The sequence below is a fragment of the Tiliqua scincoides genome, chromosome 1, assembly GCF_035046505.1.
Source record: "Tiliqua scincoides isolate rTilSci1 chromosome 1, rTilSci1.hap2, whole genome shotgun sequence".
NCBI classification, from domain to species: domain Eukaryota; kingdom Metazoa; phylum Chordata; class Lepidosauria; order Squamata; family Scincidae; genus Tiliqua; species Tiliqua scincoides.
Window position 1 is genome coordinate 282,150,806 of NC_089821.1, and position 19,499 is coordinate 282,170,304.

At 50.8% G+C, this 19,499-nt stretch overlaps 1 protein-coding gene across 1 annotated transcript; it reads right to left on the minus strand.

Annotated features, from left to right (window-relative positions):
- Positions 1–952: 952 nt before the first annotated feature.
- On the minus strand, positions 953–19,445 carry SLC5A6 (solute carrier family 5 member 6). Its single transcript, XM_066612024.1, has 16 exons — positions 19,352–19,445; positions 13,812–14,397; positions 10,514–10,579; positions 9,294–9,345; positions 8,996–9,063; positions 8,571–8,725; positions 8,242–8,382; positions 7,984–8,113; positions 5,618–5,706; positions 5,403–5,515; positions 5,205–5,272; positions 4,639–4,725; positions 4,104–4,264; positions 3,513–3,616; positions 2,808–2,929; positions 953–1,756 (listed from the first exon to the last, which is right to left on the minus strand). The coding sequence occupies exons 2-16, from the start codon at positions 14,148–14,150 to the stop codon at positions 1,577–1,579; spliced, it is 1,875 nt and encodes a 624-aa protein (XP_066468121.1). The 5' UTR covers positions 14,151–14,397; positions 19,352–19,445; the 3' UTR covers positions 953–1,576.
- Positions 19,446–19,499: the final 54 nt, after the last annotated feature.

Here is a 19,499-nt window from a genome sequence, read left to right on the forward strand (position 1 = left end):
CGCGTCTGCAGAGGTATGTTTGGGGACATACCAAGCAGATACCAGGGCCTCCACTCACTGGAGCTGGGATGGGCAAGAATGACTGCAGCATTACAGCTGGCTCTTGCACTTGAGCAGAGCCAGACCAGCTGCTTGCTCTGGTTCCCACCAGAAACTGCAAGCCCACCAAGCTGTAGCCCAGAGAGGCTGACACACTGATTGCTGCCTAGTACACCAAAAACCAGGGGAAGCAACTGGCAGTGTGTCATGTCCTCTTGGAGTTTGTAACTGTTGGGATGGCGTATATGGCAGCTACCTGGAGGTGTGGGATTGAGGCATCCAGCTCCTATACTCACTGTGGCTAAGAGATCAAGCCTCTCTCCCCTTCCATTAGCTCTGGCCCCAGGAATCATTCCTGCCAGCATACTCTTTTCCATGCCTCCTCCTTCAAAGGATAAAGGTGCTGAGGCAGGAGGCCATTTGGCTACTGCAGGACGTCCTGTTGAGCTGAGAATTTAGAGCACTGAAACAATTTTACCTAACACAACATTTATCTACTGCCGAAGGGCACACAAGGAACCTGCAGAGCATCACCCCAAGGAGCCAAGGCTTATGGCATCTTTGTTTCCCAGAGCCTCACAGAAACATCCACTTGTGGCAGGAAATTAACTGGGTGATATGCTTGGGAAAGATGTGGGTTCAATATGGAGTTCCATTCACACGTTTTCTGGTGACATTTCTTAATGTTGCTTAACACAAACAGACACAAACAAACACAAACACTTGCCCTGGGAAGGCAAGTGGAGAATACCAGAAAAGCTTTCCTTTTCCAGGGGAAAAAAAGGCCGCAGTAGGTCCTTGAGGGGTGGAAGACGCAGCTGGCCTTCCTTGCAGTGGCACCAAGTGTATTTTAGATAGTTTCAGGCAGATGCTTCCACCTACCCCACGTACAAAACCAGCAATAGCAACCATGAGCATTTTTATTAAGAGCAACAACACTGAGTAAGACAAGAAACGAAGACCGGAAAATAAACAACTTCTCGCAGACCCCCAAAGTGCAAAGTACAAAAAACAGAGAGGAAGGGGTGGCACAGTCAGGCAAGGGGAAGGAGACCTGCCCTTTGACGGATGAGCTGGTGGAATGTAGGGATGACTGTGCCCCAAAGGACCCCACATGTAGCAGATGTCGACCTGGATCCTGCAGGGAACATGGTCAATGAAATCCCACCTATGACGCAGCAGGCCCTGTAACGGGGGAGGGCAAGCTGGATTGGAGTGCAGATCCCATCTGCTCCCAAAGCAGGGTGGTTCCACTGCAAGACTTCTTTGGCAAAGTGACCCCTACACCTGATAACCATCTAGGCATTGAGGGGAGGGGCAGGAAGCCACTTGTGCACAGGGTATGCACCCGTTTCCCACAGGGCTTGGCACTGTCAAGTGCACTAAGAGAAGCAGCACTGAAGCCTGTCAGGCTGGAGCAGGGCTTCTGTCCACCTCCCACCTAAGGAGCACATCCAGGGTCCTACAGATGATGAACCATGGTGATATGGAGGCAGGGCTGGAATGGCTGCCTTCCTTGCAGACACCCCCTGCCAGCTCAGAGCGCTGTCTCACGCAGAATGTAGGTATGAGTACCATCAGGCCGGGCAAATCCCTCGCCCGTTTCTGTCCCCTCTGAATTGTCGCTCTCTGAGTGCAGGCCCTCTGCTTGTCCATTCAGCAGGCCATTGCTGGGTTTCTCCATGGGCAGAGAGGCTGGCTCAGAGCTGCTTCCCACCTAACAACAAAGACAGAGCACTCAAGCACTGCCCTTCCAGAATGCAACTCCCCCCTCCCCACTGCCTTCTGCTTGGATCCACTGCCTTCACTGTCCCAAGCCCACCCCCACCCCCCTCCATCACTTCAATATGCCCAGACTTACTGGCATGCACTTCCCCTATTTGTGAACAATAAACCCCAGTCCATTGCGCACCTTCAACCACAGAGCCACCCCCGCTTGGCCCGCACAAGGGCCCAGGTGAAACCCCTGGCAGCATCTTCAGGGAAGGCCTACAGAAATGCCTGCCTGCACACTGGAGAGCCACTGCTACCAGTCAGTGGCCGATGGTGGCAGATTGGCCTGACCCAGCAGCAGGCACTTGCATGTGCTCCACAAAACCTCAGAGTGAATTCAAAAATCCACATCTGAAAAGCGTGGTCAACACTGCAATGCTTGTTCCTATCAACATATCTGTACACCAGACATGACAGGGGCAGGCCCTGCATGGACGGCTTGCTTGGCACTCAAGAGGTGAGGCTGACAAATGAGTTGTGGGACAAAGGAGGGTCAAATGGCTCCTGGCAGGATTTGCTAGATAACTGGGTCTTGAGGAGGCCCAGCAGTGGCCATGAATAGGATGATGCCCCAACCAAGGAGAGGGAGAGAGCAAGGCTGTGTTGTCTGGGCCCCAGGAGGAAATCAGGACACCTGTCCCCATGTGTGCACAGTCTCCTGAGGTGGAGGAGGACTGGCAGCCCTTCAGCCACTGGGAAAAGCAGAAGAAGCTCAGCAGGCCCCTCTGGTCCCCAGCTGAGGATGGGAGTCTGGCAGCCTGAACCTGCCACACAAAAAGTACACGGAAGTTTTTTCCCCCACTAGGTGGTGCCAACTCCCCTCTGCTGGGTGACCTCAGAGAGGCAGCTAGCTCCAGAGGACTAACTCCAGCAGCCTTTCAGCACTATGTGGGACATGCAACCCACTGAGGGAGGCTGCACCCCCATGCGCTTGATTTGGAGGTTGCACATTCTCAGCAGGCATCACTCCAGGCCTCCACTGCAGCAGATCTCACCTCTGCAGGGTCACGGACTCCACAGCGCAGTTTGTTCCTGTACCTGACAGGCAAACAGCAGAAGAGGCGTGGAAGCACAGGAAAGATGGTGTGGGGGTTCACATCCTCCCCACGGGTGGGGCCTGTAGGGCAGAGGAGAGAAGGCAACATTAATGGGAGGAAGATGCCCTGTAGGGACCAAGTAGTTCTCCTAGGGTGGATGAAGAGGACAGCCCTACACTGGCACTTGCCCCCACCCACCGAGCAGGAGGCTCAGGATTGCAAAAGAGCCCCCCGCCCGATACATGCAATTCTTAAGCCACGCTATGGCATGCTGTGCTCCTAACTCTTCCCCACCCTATGTTCCCCCCTCCTACCCTAAGTGGCCTGACCAATCCTGTTACATTTTGATACAGCCTCCTTATAAACTGAGAAGGCTAGAGGTAGGGCTGGCATGATTTGGCTAAAATCAGAGGGCATCAAGGTGAAGATGGTGGGTTTCAGGAAGGATTCCATTCCTCTCCCCCTTCCCCCCAAATTCCAGTCCCAAGTCCACTAGTATGCAAATCTTGTGGTCGAAACAACGGCAGCACACTCTGTGGTACCCAGGATTGCCCAAGCTTGACACCTCCATGAGCCCACCAATGCAAAACACCCCCCATCTCCATCATGAAAAGGCTCAGCAACTCAGTTTTCTGATTTCCCCTCTAAAGACTTGGCACATACCAGTGAGAAAACTGACCAGGAGCCCCACAATAATGACAGTGGTGGAGTTATGCGCACTGTACCACATGTAGGACAAGTTGTAGAATTTCTGCAGCCCTGTGCACCTGGATGGAACACAAAGAAAGAGTCAGGGGCTGCTCCATCTGCTAAGCCAGGCCTCTCCAAAGTGTGCTCCTGGAACAAGACAATCCGTTTCTGGAAACCACAGCCACTGGTTCAGGTGCTTGAGAGGGCACTGCACTCATGTGAGGAGGTAGATGAGAGGTCTAGCAGTGGCTCTTGATTGTGACACCTGATTGGCTCCACCATGTTCAGAGGCACTCTGCTTTGGAAAGTAACAGCAACAGGGCTGCTTGGGGGATATTTAGAGACAACCCGAGGCCACCATGGGAAGAAGCAACCCACCCTTGGCCTGATGCTGCAGGACTCTTCTTTCATATTAAGGCACAGTCTACTCCCTGCCTCTTAAATTCTGGGTTCCACCCACCAGGACCTGGGTACCAAGCTATATCTGCCCCCTTCTCACTGCCCAGCTGGGTTTCCTCCCTGCACAACCTCCTGGCAGCCAGATTTCTCATCTCTTGCCTTTACCTCTGAGGATTTATGGTAGACGTCAGTGGCGTTGTCATGATGGCTGCTGTCAGGTTCCCATCCAGTGAGGGGATGGTGGTCTTCACGGGTGCAGACAGCATACTTCCAATGCCCACCCAAAATGCCATGGCTAGCCCTGCAGCCAAACCAGCCACAGCACCCTGAGGAGGAAGGAGGAAGAGAGGGTCAGGTCTCATCTGATACAGAGCAGACCAAACAACACACAGGGTAGGTCTTGGATAGGTGGACATAGGAAGGCATATGCCCCATACATGCACACCAGCAAGGCAGTAAATTACCCTCCCGGCAACACTGCTGCAGCTTTCCTTGCCCGGGGGGGGGGGTAGAAGAGAAATGAGGTGTTTGGCCCCAGCCCCCCCAAACACAATTCCTTGTCACCTTAGCACCACTCCTGCTGTCTTCTTCCTCTCAGAGAGAGCCAGACACACATGTGAAGGGCCTCAAAGTGCCCAATAAGCAGCCTCAAAGAAAGCAGAACAGGGCCCAGGAGGCTCCTGGGGGCAGCAACACTCACCACAGAGTTGGCACAAGGAAAGAACATGCCCAGGCAGAAGAGTCCCAACAGGGGCCCCCCCACCATGCCGAAGATGCTGATGGCAGCCTAAGGAGGGCAAGAGGGAGAAGGTGTGACTTTGGGGGCTTCACAGTTCATCACTGCTTACTATTTTTTAAGGCACCTGAAATGCACTTCTAGTGCTTGCAGTGCAGGTGTTTCTTGCTTAACATTCTTGCTTAACTGAAGAATCGAATGTGCAAGCTTTCTGTTATTTATATAGGGTTATTTAACTGTCCTGCTTTCTGTTATTTATATAGGGTCCCCCCATATCTGCTGTTTCTGTGGGGCCCTGGAATGGAATCCCCACATATATGGGGGAGATACTCCTCTGGGTTCTCAGAATGCTTTATAATGCCCATCTTACTCACTTGGCTTCAGAACAGTCATTTTCTTCCCTGCTCCCTGTCAAGAACGACTGGTTAAAGGTCACCCAGGGTTGCCCTGTGCAGGGCTAACGCTCCTTCATAGCAAGAATTCTGTGCATAGCAGAAACAAAAATGTTCTTACTATGCTGTAGCACTCACCTGGAGCATTGGACCCATCATGGAGGATACGTAAGCCATGCACAGGCAGAGGAGCCCATAGCCAAGAGCTAAGGAGAGAAATGGGTGAGGGTCAAGAGAGGAGAACCAGTCAAGTCTATGGAGTTAAGAGATGTCCCTGGTGGCTGCAGTGGCACAGACTGGCCTCCCACTCTTCCAGCCTCCTAGGGGGCAACTCACCTAGCAACTTGGAGTAGAGGGTGGCCCGTTGCTCAGGAATGCTGGCCACAAAAGGGCGAATCAGGTCCTCCATCGTCACTGTTGCCAATGAGCTGAAGGCTGAGGAGATGGTGCTGCCCAATCAAGAAATAATGGTGAGTGGGAGAGAGTGAGGTCAGAAGTCCTTCTGGGTCCCCATCTGGCCCTGAGGTCAATGGTAACGGGGGAGAGTTCACCTGAGGGAGCCGCTGAAGAGGCAAGCCACAAACAGACCAGGGAGTCCAGGCACTTCCTGCAGTACGTCCATTACGAAGTAGAGGACCATCTATAAAGCGGAAGTAGAGAGATGGCCGGTAAAACAAAAGAGGACAACCACAGCCTAAAGCTGATGCAGAGCCAACATTTTAAGAGCATATGGAGGTGAGGGGGGAACGTAACCTGTAACACATAAAGATTTGCCCCTCTTGAGGAATATGAAGCCTTCCTCCCTTTTTGCTTTCCCTTCAAGTCAAGGAACTGGACAGCCCCATCATGCCAGGAATGAGAGCTTGCTCTTTTCCAGATGGACCCACAAAGACCCAGCTAGGGTTAGAACAGTATGCGATGCCTTGCCAGGAGGGCTTGCCCATGTGGCCATGCCCAGCTGTTCTGCTTGAGGAGAGATCTGGAAACAGTTGGCAGTGTTTCTATATTTTTCCTAAATGGAATAACTTTAATTTCATTCAGTGATTTTTTTTTTTTACTGTCAATATAGTCTACAATTATGGACAATGGAAACCAAGATTTATTACTGGCATGGGTTTTTTAAAAATTTTTAATAAATAAGGAATGGAAATTTGGAAAAGGACAAAGGACAAACCCAGATGACAAATGAGTTTAAACAAAACATTAAAGAAACTGAACTACTAAAAGAGGAAGTGTGATAGAGAACAACAAACTGAATATACAACATAATAAAACTTAGAATCACAGTTGAGGAATTGTGAAGAATCACACAGGCAGTTAACCAAGATTTGAATCCACTTAGAGACAAAGAAAATTCTGGTCCAACAAGGAGGCAAAGGCAATATTAGTTCAGGAAATGAAGGAGAAAACAGATTTTTTTTCCTCATTCAAGATGAGAAGACAGAGAATGTTCCAAGAAAGAAAAACTGAGGGTAGTGCCAGAGAAAAAAAGATATTTTGAAGTTTATGGAAGAACCAAACCCAACTTCAAAATATTTAGAGAGTGAAGAACCTGTTGATTTAGAATGTAGCACTAGGATGAATTCTGAAGCTGCAATTGCTCTATGGAAGTCAAGAGAAAATAGGCAGCTGGCATGGGATACCAGTTAGACAAAATGCTGGTTCAAACCCATTTCAAAGAGGAAGAAGCAGCATTGGTAACCAGTAGGCTGAGAGGTCTAAATATAGGCCTCACAACATTGTTTGTGAACCATGATGAAACAAAATACAATAAAGGCAGGAGAGGAAGGGAGAAAAGATGCAAACTTTTAGAGAGAAAGGAATGAGAACCAAGGTTGAAGAGAAAGGAGTGGAGGGTACGTCCCATCCACTGGAATAAAAGATATACTTCTTGAAGCCTGGTTAAGTTTAATTAAACTGGTTAGTTTAATTAATGTCTAAGGAATGTCAAACTCTAAAGGGAGCTTAGTGCACAGTATTATAAATTTAATAAAATTTAGTTTAGTTTATAGTGGGTTTGGTTAAGTCAGTGAACTCAGTGAATTAATTATGCAGACACTTCTAACTTTTTTTTTTAAATTAAGAGGCTAACTTACAGCCTGATCCAGACCTCAGGCTGAGCTGACACAGGCCCCCTGTGCTGACTCCCAAGTGTTGCAAGCATGCTGTAAGGCCCATTCTGGGTCACCAGGGCTGGATCGAACCCCTGTGCCAGCCAGATGAGGTAAGTTTGCACCAGGCAGTGCAGGGAGTGGGAGAGGGTGGTGGGAAGGTGTTCTGGGAGGGAGGGGGTGTTTGGGGCAGAGAATGACAGAACAGAAGGTGGATTGGATTCAGGACTGGGTTGGGATCAGCGACTGCAGTGCAGGCCAAGCCTTAACTCCCACTCCTAGACTGGGCAGTCTTACACGGGCTGCTCAAATTTGCACCAACTAAGTAGGCCCCATACGGCAAACTGGGGCTCGACACGGGGTGAGAGGGAAAATATCCCCTTACCCTGTGGTGACCTTCAGTCTGCACCTAACCTGTGTCAGATGCAGTGCAGGCCACTGTGGGCTGGTTGTACCAGCACAGGTTAGGATTGCACTCTTAGGGAGAGAGCAGTTTTTTAAAAAATAAAAAGTGCAATATCTTACGTTACACAGCAGTACCCTACAATAAAAACTCCTTACAATGAAGGCTTGTGAAATAGTTCTTTTGTTATGTTTCAGAACACCCGAGGAAGCCCACAGGGTGATGAGCAAGGCCGGGCCATTGCCACTCTCACTTGCAGGTGCCGGAGCCACGTCTGCGCAGCTGCAACATCAGGCAAGACTTGCTCACTTGCTCCCAAGGTATGGTGGGCACAGAGGAGGGGCATACCCACACATCTCCACCCTAAATGGCAGAAGCCTTGGCAGTCTGTGGAGCCGCAAACCTGGTCAGGGGAGGCGCTGTGCTGCTCTGGGGACAACGGTCGCTCCTGGTAGTAGGCAAACATGACCAGGCCGGTGAGGCAGCTGAGGCAGAGCACGATTTGCTGGCATGGGAACACAGCGTAGCAGGAGCTGGAGCAAGTGAGGAGGGGTGTCACCTTGAAGCACAGGCCCCCATTCCCACTCTACTGAGGGATTGCGGGAGGTGCATGGGGTGCCCAGCACCATGTCCAGCCCCCCGCCCCCAAGCTCACACTCACAGGACAGCCTGCTGCTCCGAGCGGGAGCTCAGGTACCGCTGGACCTGAGCCTGGTTCACCCCATAGAGAGACAGCATCATGAAGACACCCCCAAAGGCCAGAGTCCAGAAAGTGTGGCGTTCGTAAGGATCGGGGTTGAGGCTGCGGAAACGGGAGGAGGAAACTGTGTGGCTCCCGTGCCCCTCCAACACAGCCCCTGCTGACATCACTGGTGGTGGGACCTGGCATCCCACAGCGAGGAGCCTCAGTAGGCAAATCCCCACACAAGAAGCCTCACCTCAACCAGTGGAGGCAGGAAAGAAGAGGAGCTAACCCAGCCCCAGACTTACTCAATGCCAGACACCTTGCCCTGGTCAGCTGCCAGCTGCCAGACACGACCCATCCCGCCAACCTTGATGGTGCCCACCACGATCACAGCCACCTGTCCTGCAAACATGACAAACGTCTGGAACACATCTGTCCAAATCACTGCTTTCAGACCACCCTGTAGGGAGAAGGAGAGCAAGGAGAGCCTGTTTCAAATGACTGTTGCATGAAGGAGAGGGCAGAGCGACTGAATCACAAGGAATACGCGGCACCTCCTTCCAGGCCAAAAATGTTGGACGCTGTGTGGCTCCAAACCTGACCTGGAGCTCCAGAAGTCGGGGGGGGGAGGGGGGAGAGAAGGGGAAATAGCACAGGAGTTTTTTTATGAAGTCTGTTGCTATGGGGTTGAGATGAGGTCAAGCTTCCTTCACCCCCACTGAGCACTTACCAGGGTGGTATAAAGGGTACAGACCAGGCCGATGGTCAGCACTGCTACCCAGAGGTCAAAGTGTGTCACTGTAAACAAGAAAAAAGGCTCAGGAAAGGGCCAGCTTCATGTTGTTTCATCCTGCACCAGTCAGGACTTCATCCTGCACCAGTCAGTAATTGTCCTCACTGGAACAGCCAATCCCCTCTGCCCTCCACCTCTGACATGCTACGAGATTGTCTTTTCTGCTCTTGAATGGTTTAGTCTTCCAAGGCAAATCTTTTGCCCTTGGCTCCTGAAATTGGGTCCTCTTACTCACCTGCATTGAGAGCCAGCGCAGGTGCATAGAGCACGACCCCCATATATACCACCTGTAGGAGGAAGGCAGACCTCTGTTGACAGAACAGCAAAAAAGCAGCCCAGGTGCATAGAGCACGACCCCCATATATACCACCTGTAGGAGGAAGGCAGACCTCTGTTGACAGAACAGCAAAAAAGCAGCCCAGCTTGGAACTCCCCGTCTCCACTGCTGCAACACACCAAGTCAATATCCACCACGATCCCAAGAACTTGCTCCTGGCTTGTCACCAACCACTCAGACCCCATTAATGTAAATGCAAAGCTAGGATTTTTTGGCCAATGTACATCACCTGACACTTGCCGACACTGAATCACATTTGCCTTGCACTCAATTTGGAGAATGTCTTTGGGAGCTCTCCAGTATATGCTTTGATCTTGACAACACAGAATAATTTCTAACTGCATTGTTCCATGCATTACCAAGCTCCTGGGTGCCCTCCCTACCACAGCATCAAAGTCTGATGGGGCAGTGCCAGTGGCACGTTCGGTGCTGCACTCAAATGATACATTGCCCTGTCTAGACCCCCTCCCAAAGGAGCAAGGCTGGGGCAGGAGAGGGTTAGCTCTTATTTTGCTTTACTACATTTTTATCCTGTTCACACTCCAAAGCAAAGGGCAGCATACTTGCCCCCACATTTACTCACAACAGCATTGTGAGGTAGGCTAGTTTGGGAGAGAACAACTTGCCCATTGTCACTCACTGAGCTTCAGGACCAAGTGGGCATTTATTTGTTTTACAATGTTTGCCAGTTTGCCTGAACTTAAACCAGAGTTGATTTGGATCCTGCTTCTCCAGACCCAAGTCTGACGCTCTGACCCACAACATATGGCTCTCCAGTTAACCAAAAGGAGGAATGGTGAGGGACAAGTTGTTGGTGCTTTGGAAAGGCTTTGATGGGGAAGAGAGGGCACAAAGCAAAAGAAACAGGTTGATGGCTATGAACGGGAGTAACATGGGAACCAAAGAGAGGCGCAGAGGGAGTTCATGTGACAAAAAGAGGACGAGGGAAGAAAATCAGGAGAGGTGAGATGAGACTAGTGGCCACAATAGGAGAGCTTTCAACATGTGGACTAGGAGCTTAAGGCAGATGTGGACCCTGAGCAAGCACAGAGGCTTACAAGGAGAGAATACAGCTCTTATGATGGAGGGGGAGAAAGAGCGGCAATATCTGAACTCACCATCTGGAAGATGAAAGTGGCTGTACCGCATATTCTCACCACCTTGTTGAAACGAAGCTCCAAGTACTGAAGAGGAGTCAGGAGGAGAAACAAAGAAATGAGGTTATTATAGCACAGAGGTGGGGGCCCCCGAGATGCTGTGATGTACACCTTGACATAGACTGCTGAGCACAAATGAGAACATTGCTCCATCACCCAGCCAAGCATGTGGTGGAAGAAATGGGCCCCTAACTTTGTGAAGACCCCTATCCCCACGACTTAGCCCCAAGGATTTTCGGCCAGCCCAGCATTCTCTGGCTGACCCCTGGTGGCTAGTGCCATGTTTCCAGCCCCTGCTGCCCTTCCACCAGCTGCAAGAAAAACTGGGAGCACAATGTTGGCATATCAAGAAACTTCCTTACACACCCCCTATGGCCTCTCAAGGGGTGGGGAGGAGAAAAGGCAGTAACATGATCACTAGGATCATGCACTGCTGGGGAAGAAAAGGATTTTTTAAACACTTACTCTTTGCAGTACCAACCTCCTGGGGCGCGCAGGTAGCCCATGGATGGCTCCGCAGTGCTCCCTAAGCCTCAGAATGACTAAAAATAGATATTGTGACCCACTTCCAGTTTTGTGATCACAAACCAGTTGTGGTTTATGATATCTATTTTTAGTCATTCTGAAGCTTGGGGAATCCTGTAGAGGTATCCCTCTAGGAGGCTGAAGCTGCAAAAAGAAAAGCATCACTTGTAAGTATAATGCTTACATATGCTTAATGTATAATGGGTATACATTAAGTATAATGCTTAATGTATAATGGGTAAGTAAGACCCATTATAGTCAATGGAGCTTACTCCTAGGTAAGTGTGGATTGGATTGTGGTCCATACCCTTAAAGCCAAAGCCTTGCCAGGTGAGGCAATGCAGGCAGAGTCACTTTCGGGCATTGCTGGCAAGGAAAAGGGTCTCTCCAGGATCCTTTCCAGCCAGCTGCTTCTGGCTCCTACCCGCTTACACCTTCAGGCTTGCTCTCACTCCTTCCTGGCTCTCGCTGCTCGCCTTCACTGGCCGGGAGCTCTTCCAGGCTCCTCTGGCTGCCTGCCCAATCAGCGCACGGAGCAGGCACCAGCAACAGCAGGAGCGTCCAAGACCCTGCGCGGCTGCCCCTTTTTCTCCTGCTGCCACGAGGCTCCAAGAAGCCGCTTCTCCCACATGTAGCAGCTGCTGCTGCTGCCTGACTCACACGGCACACCTGAGGCAGCCTCACGGCACACCAGTGTGCCGCAGCACTGTGGTTGAAAACCGCTGCTCTAGACACTGCCAGGCTCCTGGGTGCCCTCCTTATCACAGCATCAAAATGTGATGGGGGTGGGCATCAATGGCACATCACTCAAAAGACCTATGCACTGTCTAGAAGAAAAAAAAAGAAGCAGCAGCAAGGCTGGGACAAGAGAAGGTTAGCAATTGTTTTGCTTTATTACATTTTTATCCTCCTCCTCCAAGCAAAGGGCTGCACACCTGCCCTTTTACTCACAACATCCTTGTGAAGTAGGCTAGGCAGAGAGAGAACAACTTTGCCCAACTGCACCCAAACCTGCTAATATCCAGAACTGAACCCCTAACCACAAAAACTGGTTTGAAATAGCAGTCCAATGAATCAGGCACATGGCTGACAACTGCAAGTCTAAAATGTTTATGATCTTTTTCATTATTAAAAATATGTACTGTATATGTCACTTTTCAGCAAAAATGTTCACAAACTGGTTTACAGAGCAAGTCAAAGAACTAAACAGCTCCCTGACCCAAAGGGGCTCGCAGTCTCAAAAGATGCAGAAGCAACACCACTAGAAAAGACACTGCACTGGGGTGAAGAGGGACAGTCACTCCCCTCCCCACTAAATATGAAAGGGGTACCGCTTGACAAAGTGCCTCCTTGCCAGTTAGCAGGGTTTTATCCTGCTGAAAGTATTTTGTTTGCAAACACCCTTACAAATTCTACAATAAAGTCTGAGATAAACATTTTGCCCCATGCTAAACAAGTTTCTTATTCTATAAAGTTGCATTGCAAGCAAAGGGCCTGATGTTATTCTGCATGAAACATGGCCAAGCTGGGCCTGAACCATTTTTCAAGTCAGTGTCAGAACCAGAGAATTCAAATTAATCCCAGTGAACCTGAACTGGTGCTATTCGCACGTTCAACACTCCAGCCACAAAGAAGTCAAGAACAGTGCTGGGAATTGCCAGGAAAAGGAGGGAAAACAGCAAATGAATTTATTGCTAAAAATGTATATTTTGCATGTTTTATGCCATTCTAGTCACCCGACCTCTACAATAAGGAAAAAGCTGGAACTGGTTAAAAAGAAACAGTCAGCTGGGACATGGGGAAGGAGAGAGGTGCCAATGATCTGCAGAAGTGGATCAAAGTCCTTAAGATTTGAATAACGGGATTTTTAGCTCAGAAAACAAAAAGATTAGCAGGAATGACCCAGGGGAAAGGGTTAGAAAAACAAGACACAAAGAAAGCCAAGAAGGAAAATTATTCAGCCCCTGAACACACAAATACGTGGAAACCAACACTCATCATATCATAATCTAGAGCTATTATGGTTCTAAGCAAACTCTTGTGATAACATCTATGTGAATGTATGTAATCAATAAGTGACAACACTAATGTATCCCTTTAACTATTGTGCCTCATCACGTCCTGCTTCTTTGCTGACCAGGGCATGAGTGTTGCATGGGTGCTTTTTTCGTTCTTCCCTTACAGGTGGCTGAAGAGTGGGGAAGCCAGAGCCTGGCACCCAGAGAGAAGAGGAATGGGAAGGTGGAAACAGAGGGTGAGTGAAGGACACATGATCTGCGCTAAGTGCTGAAGAGGCCGTTCTTGAACTATGCCAACATGCTTAAGGAGAGCGTAACCTGACAAAGAGAGACCTGGTGGGCAGTGGTCAGCCAGACCCATTGCAGGTAAAAACTGAGCAGTGTAGGGGCTGAAGGGGTCAGGACTGAGAGGCCCAAGATTGGCCTCAGCTCAGAGGTAGAATTTTGAAATAGAAACATCCTCTGCAACTTTGAGTTAGTCTGTTTCTTCTTCCTGAACCACTTTGTGGAGTGGCATGGCATCCACCTGTCCATACACCCACACTTTGGGGGCATTTCATCAATGCACTCCACTAACACAGCCGCTAGGGATGACCCAGAGGAACCACATCTGTGCATTGTATGTAGTGCAAGATGGAAAGCACACAAAATCCAATCCTCCCCACCCCAGGCATTTTACCAGCCCTCATCCTCTGCCTGGTTCCATCCCAACTCACCTCATAGGTGCTGGTCAGGCGCAGGCGGTAGAAGACAGGGATGAAGATGTGAGCTGGGATGAGGAGCCCCAGAAAGTAGGAGCAGCCAAGAAACCAGTATTCAGTTCCAAAGCGATAGATCTCAGAAGGGACGCCCAGGATGGCAACAGCCGACTGGAAGGTGGCAAGCAGTGAGAGGGCCACGGGCAGAAAGCTCATGCTTCGATTGGCCAGCAAGAACTCCTGGACGGTGCGCTGCTTCCCACCACTCAGTGCATAGTACAGCCCAATGCCTGCTGAGAACACTAACAGCAGCACAAAAATGACATAATCTGCCACGCCAAACTTTGCGGCCGCCATGACACAGCTGCAGCCACCACCTAGGACCAGGTCGGCTGGTCAGTAGCTGGCAGAGAGCTGAGCTGCACCTGTCACCAGCTCTTGCCCATCACCAGCCTTCTAGGGCTCTGCCCATTACTGGCTAAACTGACTTCCACCAGGCTGCAGCCATTCAGTCTGTTCCCAGCAAAGCTGGCACCGGTTCATTCGCTGAGTGCCAAGCAAGCGCCCAGCATCTTGAAGTCTGTTTTGACCAAGAAGTGCCAACCTGGAAAGAAAAGAAGCAGCAGGTGAGCAACTGGGTCAAACTCTGGCCGTGGCCACCAAGGTGAGGAGCATAAGTGAGACAGATAACTGACCTTCACTCAGCCGCCACTAATCTCTGAGCCTCAAGGACTGGGAGCGAGAAGAGTCTTATTGACCCAGCAAGCATTGGCAGGGGCCCAAGTGGGGAGTGCAGGCAAGACATCGTAACCCCTTCAGGCCCTGTGCAAGCTCCCAGCGGGATCTGGCTTGGGAGTGAGGTCCACCCATTCCTGCATAGCAGTGGGAAGACTTTGAAACAAGCCAGGACTGCTGCCAGGAGCATAGCCTTTCCCTAGCTGAAAGGGCAGGGTCCAGGCCAAAGAACACAGCCATGGCAGCCTAACATCAGCACCATGCCGAGGGCTCAGCATGAGGTGCCGCCACAGCAGCAGCAGCAACACCCTGTCCCTGGCGAAGCCCTGAGTGCAAACACCGGAGCAGACAGTGAAGCTCCTTCTCGCAAACGAAAACATGTGCCTGGACGATACTGGTCTTGATATCAAGGAAGCTTCAGGAGACACTGCTAGCGACAAAGAGGCCTTTCACGCAGCTTGGATAAGCACCCTTGGTGCTCACTGGGAGCCAATGGAGTGTACAAGTCCAGAAGAGCCCCCCTCCACCGATGCCTCACAAGAGAACTTAGCATTCATCATACAGAGCAGCTGCTTGGGGTGGAAAACCACCAAAATGCATGTCTGCAGGCCTCAAGCTCAGCCATGGAGAGAAACCAGTCGCATGCATGCTGGGCAAGATGAGGGGAGAGAGAGACCTTGCAGAGTGAAGGGGGAAAGGGCATAGGGGCAGAGCAAAGTCAGAGCCCGATCTCAAATGTGGGCCTGCAGGCCCCCTCCCAAAGGCCTTGTCAGAGGTCCAATAAAGAGGGCAGTCCATGGAGGGACAGGAGAGAACAAAGCCACCAGAAAATGGAAAGGGCTCCAAAGAAAATAGAGCAGGCCTAGGCAAGCCCCCAAGCATGGGAGCCCTAAGCAATGCATAAGACATGCTATTAAAACTGCGTAGCCCAAGTGCAAAGGCAGGGAGGCTCCCTGGAAGCAGCAATGTAGGCCCTATATCCCTGGGTCAGCTAGCTCCTTGAAATCCAAGATAAAAACCAAAGAATTGTACTGCCCGATACTCTGCCTCCCCCACTCCACATGTGGGAGATGATCTGGCATTGGGCAATAGAGCCAAGCATTGGCATAAATATTGATGGGGTGGGGAGGGCACGGCCAGGTTACCTGCTCTGGAAAGCAAGGAAGAGGGGCACTGAAGCTCTCTGATTTCTGGAGGGGAAACAGCCCTTTTAGGCTGTGGCAGCAAGCACTGCAGAAAAAGCCATTTATGTCAGCCAAAACTTTGGCCAGTACAGCCCACTTCATCAGATATCCTCAGTGGGTAGGTGGGGATCAACCAATGCCAAAATAAATTGGCCAGGCTTCCAGGGGCTAAGAAGACCCTCTGTTGTCCTAGACTCATCGTGGTGGTAAAACCAAGAAAAAGAAGGAACCGGTTCACAGTGCTCAAAGCAAGAGCCAAAAGCAGAGGCCAGCAACACACTTCAGACTATTATTCCACCCTCTCTGTACACTTCTATCTAGGCACAACTAGTATTTCTCAAGAATCTGGACTATAAGACAGTCAAGACAAGGTCAAGCCTGCAGGCATACAATCCAACAACACAAGGGGAGGAGGGAACAGCAGAAAGCATCTCCTGCTTAGCCTGCTGGCAAAAGAGCAGCTAGGTAGCCTGGATCTGAGGTATCCAGCAGCTCAGGTTTAGCAAAGACCCTACTAAATATGCAGAGCAGCAGAGTAATCTTGCAAAGTGCTTTACATTGGCTGAGCAAGTTCAGCTCTTGGAAAGCTTCCTTCATCATTCATTACACTGCTCAAGAAACTTCAGCTGAACAGACCACAGCAAAACAGAGAAATTAAGCCTCCAAGCAGGAGGATGGGAGTTGTTTCTACAATTGACCAACAAGGGCAGTAGAGGCAGAGGGCCTTGGCCAAATGGGGTGGGGAGGAAAGGGTCAAACCTGGCTTATTCTGGAGAAAGGGGGCGAGAAGCCTGCAGTGCAGTTACTCTTGGCACTGGGCATCTCCTGCACATATTTCCCAGGATTAAGGCACTGCAAGTTTTGCTGGGGCTTGCCCAGCCTCTGAAGGAGGGACAGGGAGAAATACAGGACTGCAAAGGGGGGACAACGACCCAGAAGGACTACTGCCTTCCTGCCTGTGGCAGCCTTGGCCAGAACCCAAGAGCACCCAAACACTTCCTTTGCACTGCCCCCAGAAAGAGCAAAGGGTAGGGGCCACTGTTGCTGTTTATCCTAGCCTTCTGACACCCTTCAGGCCCCCTGATGCTCAGGGAAGAGTTGGCTGCCAGATGTTCCCCTGGGCCTCTGCTGGAAGAGTAATTGAGGAGCCCTTGTGGTCACAGCAGCAGCACCCACCATGGCCACCAAATGTCACTTTTCTCTCACACTCTTTACCACCACCACCTCCACACAGCCATTTGGGGGAATTTGCTCTAATCCTGGGTCATTTGGCCTGCAAGTCAGTGACATCCTGGGGGTGGAAACTTTGGCCAACACCTGCCCTGCAAGGCAGCAAACATCACATGCAACTTATCTTTATCTGGAGAAAGAAGGGGGGGGAAGGAGTGCTGCATAGGCTTGCAAACAATAGATCCCCCCCCCCCAAGGCTGCCCTGCCCTTCTATGCATTTGTAGATTTTTGCCCTTTGTCCAAAGAAGTCCAAAGGGTGTTTCAGCCTCACAGCCAGCATGAGTGGTTTGCCTTTGGGAAGGAAGATGCTGTGAGTTACTGCAGGCCAAACCCACCCAAAGTGAGCAGCAAGAAGCCCCTTTTCACTCACATTATGCTCCCCCTAGGGAGTCCATTCTTATCAATCCCAACTAGCCCAGAAATAGCATCAGGACTCAAACAAGGGTGCTCTGCACCCTGTGATCAAGCCCAGCTGCTAGATCTAGATCTCCATTCTTGCCCAGGTTTAGTGGCAGCTGCATGATTCTGGGTGGAAGGTGGGCAAGGGCCAGGAGCCCAATTCACTTTCCTCTTCTCTTCCCTTGAGGCCACAGAAGAAGTTTCAACCCTTCTAGGTGGACAAGCTCAGGAAGGATGTCAGCTTCAGAAGGCCAGCTCTCACACACGCATATATACAGTGTAAGGGGTAAGGGCGGTAAAGAGGTGTCAATTGCACCAAACAACAAGCTGTAGGTGGGCAACAAGTTGAGCTTGACACTAGTGACCAAAACTGTGAAAATCTTGGTATGTATGAATACAATGTTGGCAACCTTCAGCCTCGAAAGACTATGGTATCGCGCTCTGAATGGTGTATGATACTACTATGTAATACATTATTGGAAAGGTAATTAATGCAGAATGCAATGAAACAAACTGTGTTGGTATATCTGTATTCTATCAAAAGTTACAGCGAATTAACCAGAAAATGAAAACACAACTGCCTTATGGAACAAAAAGTGGATTTTCCTTAACTCAAAACTGACCAGTGAGACTGATTGTTTCGAGAGCCAATGAGGTGTTATGATACAGCATGAAATCAATAAGGTGTTAATTTGAATCAGCTCTCATTTCCATGTATCATAATACAGTTACCCCTGCTAACTGGGTAAAGAGGTACTTTTTCAAGTGGTGCTCCTCTTACATTTAGCAGGGGAGAATAACTGTCCCTCTTCCCCCCCAGCACAGTGTCTCTAACAGTGGCATAACTGGAGGGGGTGCAGTGGTAGCAATTGCATTGGGCTGCAGGCTACCTGGGGGCAACAGTCTGACTGCCTGCCTATGCAACCCCCCCCCCAATTGCCACTTCTGCCTCTTGCAAGAAGTGCCATAAAAATTGGTATTCTTTGCAGGGATCACAGTCTCCGGCTGCTTGTGCCCCTTGCTTCAGGGGCTTGGGGGGGAACCAGGGGGCTTGGGAGGGCAGGCAGGATGGGCTGGTGAATTTTTTTAAATTGGAAAAAAATGTATGCATGATGTTACTTCCAGGTGTGACATGGAGGATATCACTTTTAACTTTGCTTTGAACTCCAGGGTGGCCAGCTATGCCACTGGTCTCTAATCAATACAGGGTACACTTTTTATTTATGTACTTAATCAGATTTGACTTTCTCATGCAGAGAGGGGTACAAGTTCTTCTTTGACCCTGGGTAGCAGATGCCTTAGCTACACCACTGCACATGCACACCTGTGGGAACTCCTCAGGGCAGTCAACCAGACCACAGCTTGCCCGCCCTGGTTCCAGAGCATGCACACGCCTGCCTGCCTGCCTGCCTGCTGTTCTTGTATGGCAGGGCAGACAAGCACAGGGAGCTGCTGTCTGCTCCTGAGACAAGCTGCGAGGGCTGCACCAGCATCGCCATTCTGGCAGAGATGCAACTTTCCCAGCTGTGTTTGAACAGGAAGTGTCACAGGTACAGAGAAGGGGCTCAACAGCCTAGCTCAGGCTACAATCCTATCCACTTTCCTGAGAGTAAGCCCCATTGACTATAATGAGACTTACTTCTGAGTAGACATACGTCGGCTTGGGCTCTCAGGCTGCAAGCCTACACACTCTTTCCTGAGAGTAAGCGCCACTGAAGTCAATGAGACTTACTCCTGAGTAGGCATTAATAGGCTGCAATCCTATGACCCTTTCCTGAGAGTAAGCCCCACTGAAGTCAATGGGACCTACTTCTGAGTAGACATGCATAGGACTGGGCTCTCAGCCCGGCTGCCCTTTGGTCTCCCTCGGCGGGACAAGCCGCCTCTGCGCCTCGTCCTGACCGTGCTGCCCTCGCCGCGTGCGGGGGCTCCGCGGAACAGGCTGCTTCCGAGGCCGTGCAGCTCCCTTGCCTAGCGCGGGGTCCGAGGCGCGCCCAGCCGCCACTCACCGCCGGGAAGGAGGATGGTCCCGCCAGGTCTCTCCGCAGCCCCGCCGGGCGCCCACGTGCTGCTGCAGGTGCCACCGCCTCCCTGACATTCCCAAGGGCAGGCGCCGCCTCCGGCCCGGCGCGCTCCGATGACGCCAAGAGCCGGGCA

Bases quoted from the DNA above. Each gene is read 5' to 3' on its own strand.
- SLC5A6 (XM_066612024.1), bottom strand. From the start codon at position 14,150: ATGGCGGCCGCAAAGTTTGGCGTGGCAGATTATGTCATTTTTGTGCTG. The intron at 8,114-8,241 runs GTGAGTGTGAGC...CACTTGCTCCAG, and splicing joins TCGGAGCAGCAGGCTGTCCT to CTCCTGCTACGCTGTGTTCC. The intron at 4,265-4,638 runs GTGAGTGTTGCT...CTTCCTCCTCAG, and splicing joins TTCCTTGTGCCAACTCTGTG to GGTGCTGTGGCTGGTTTGGC.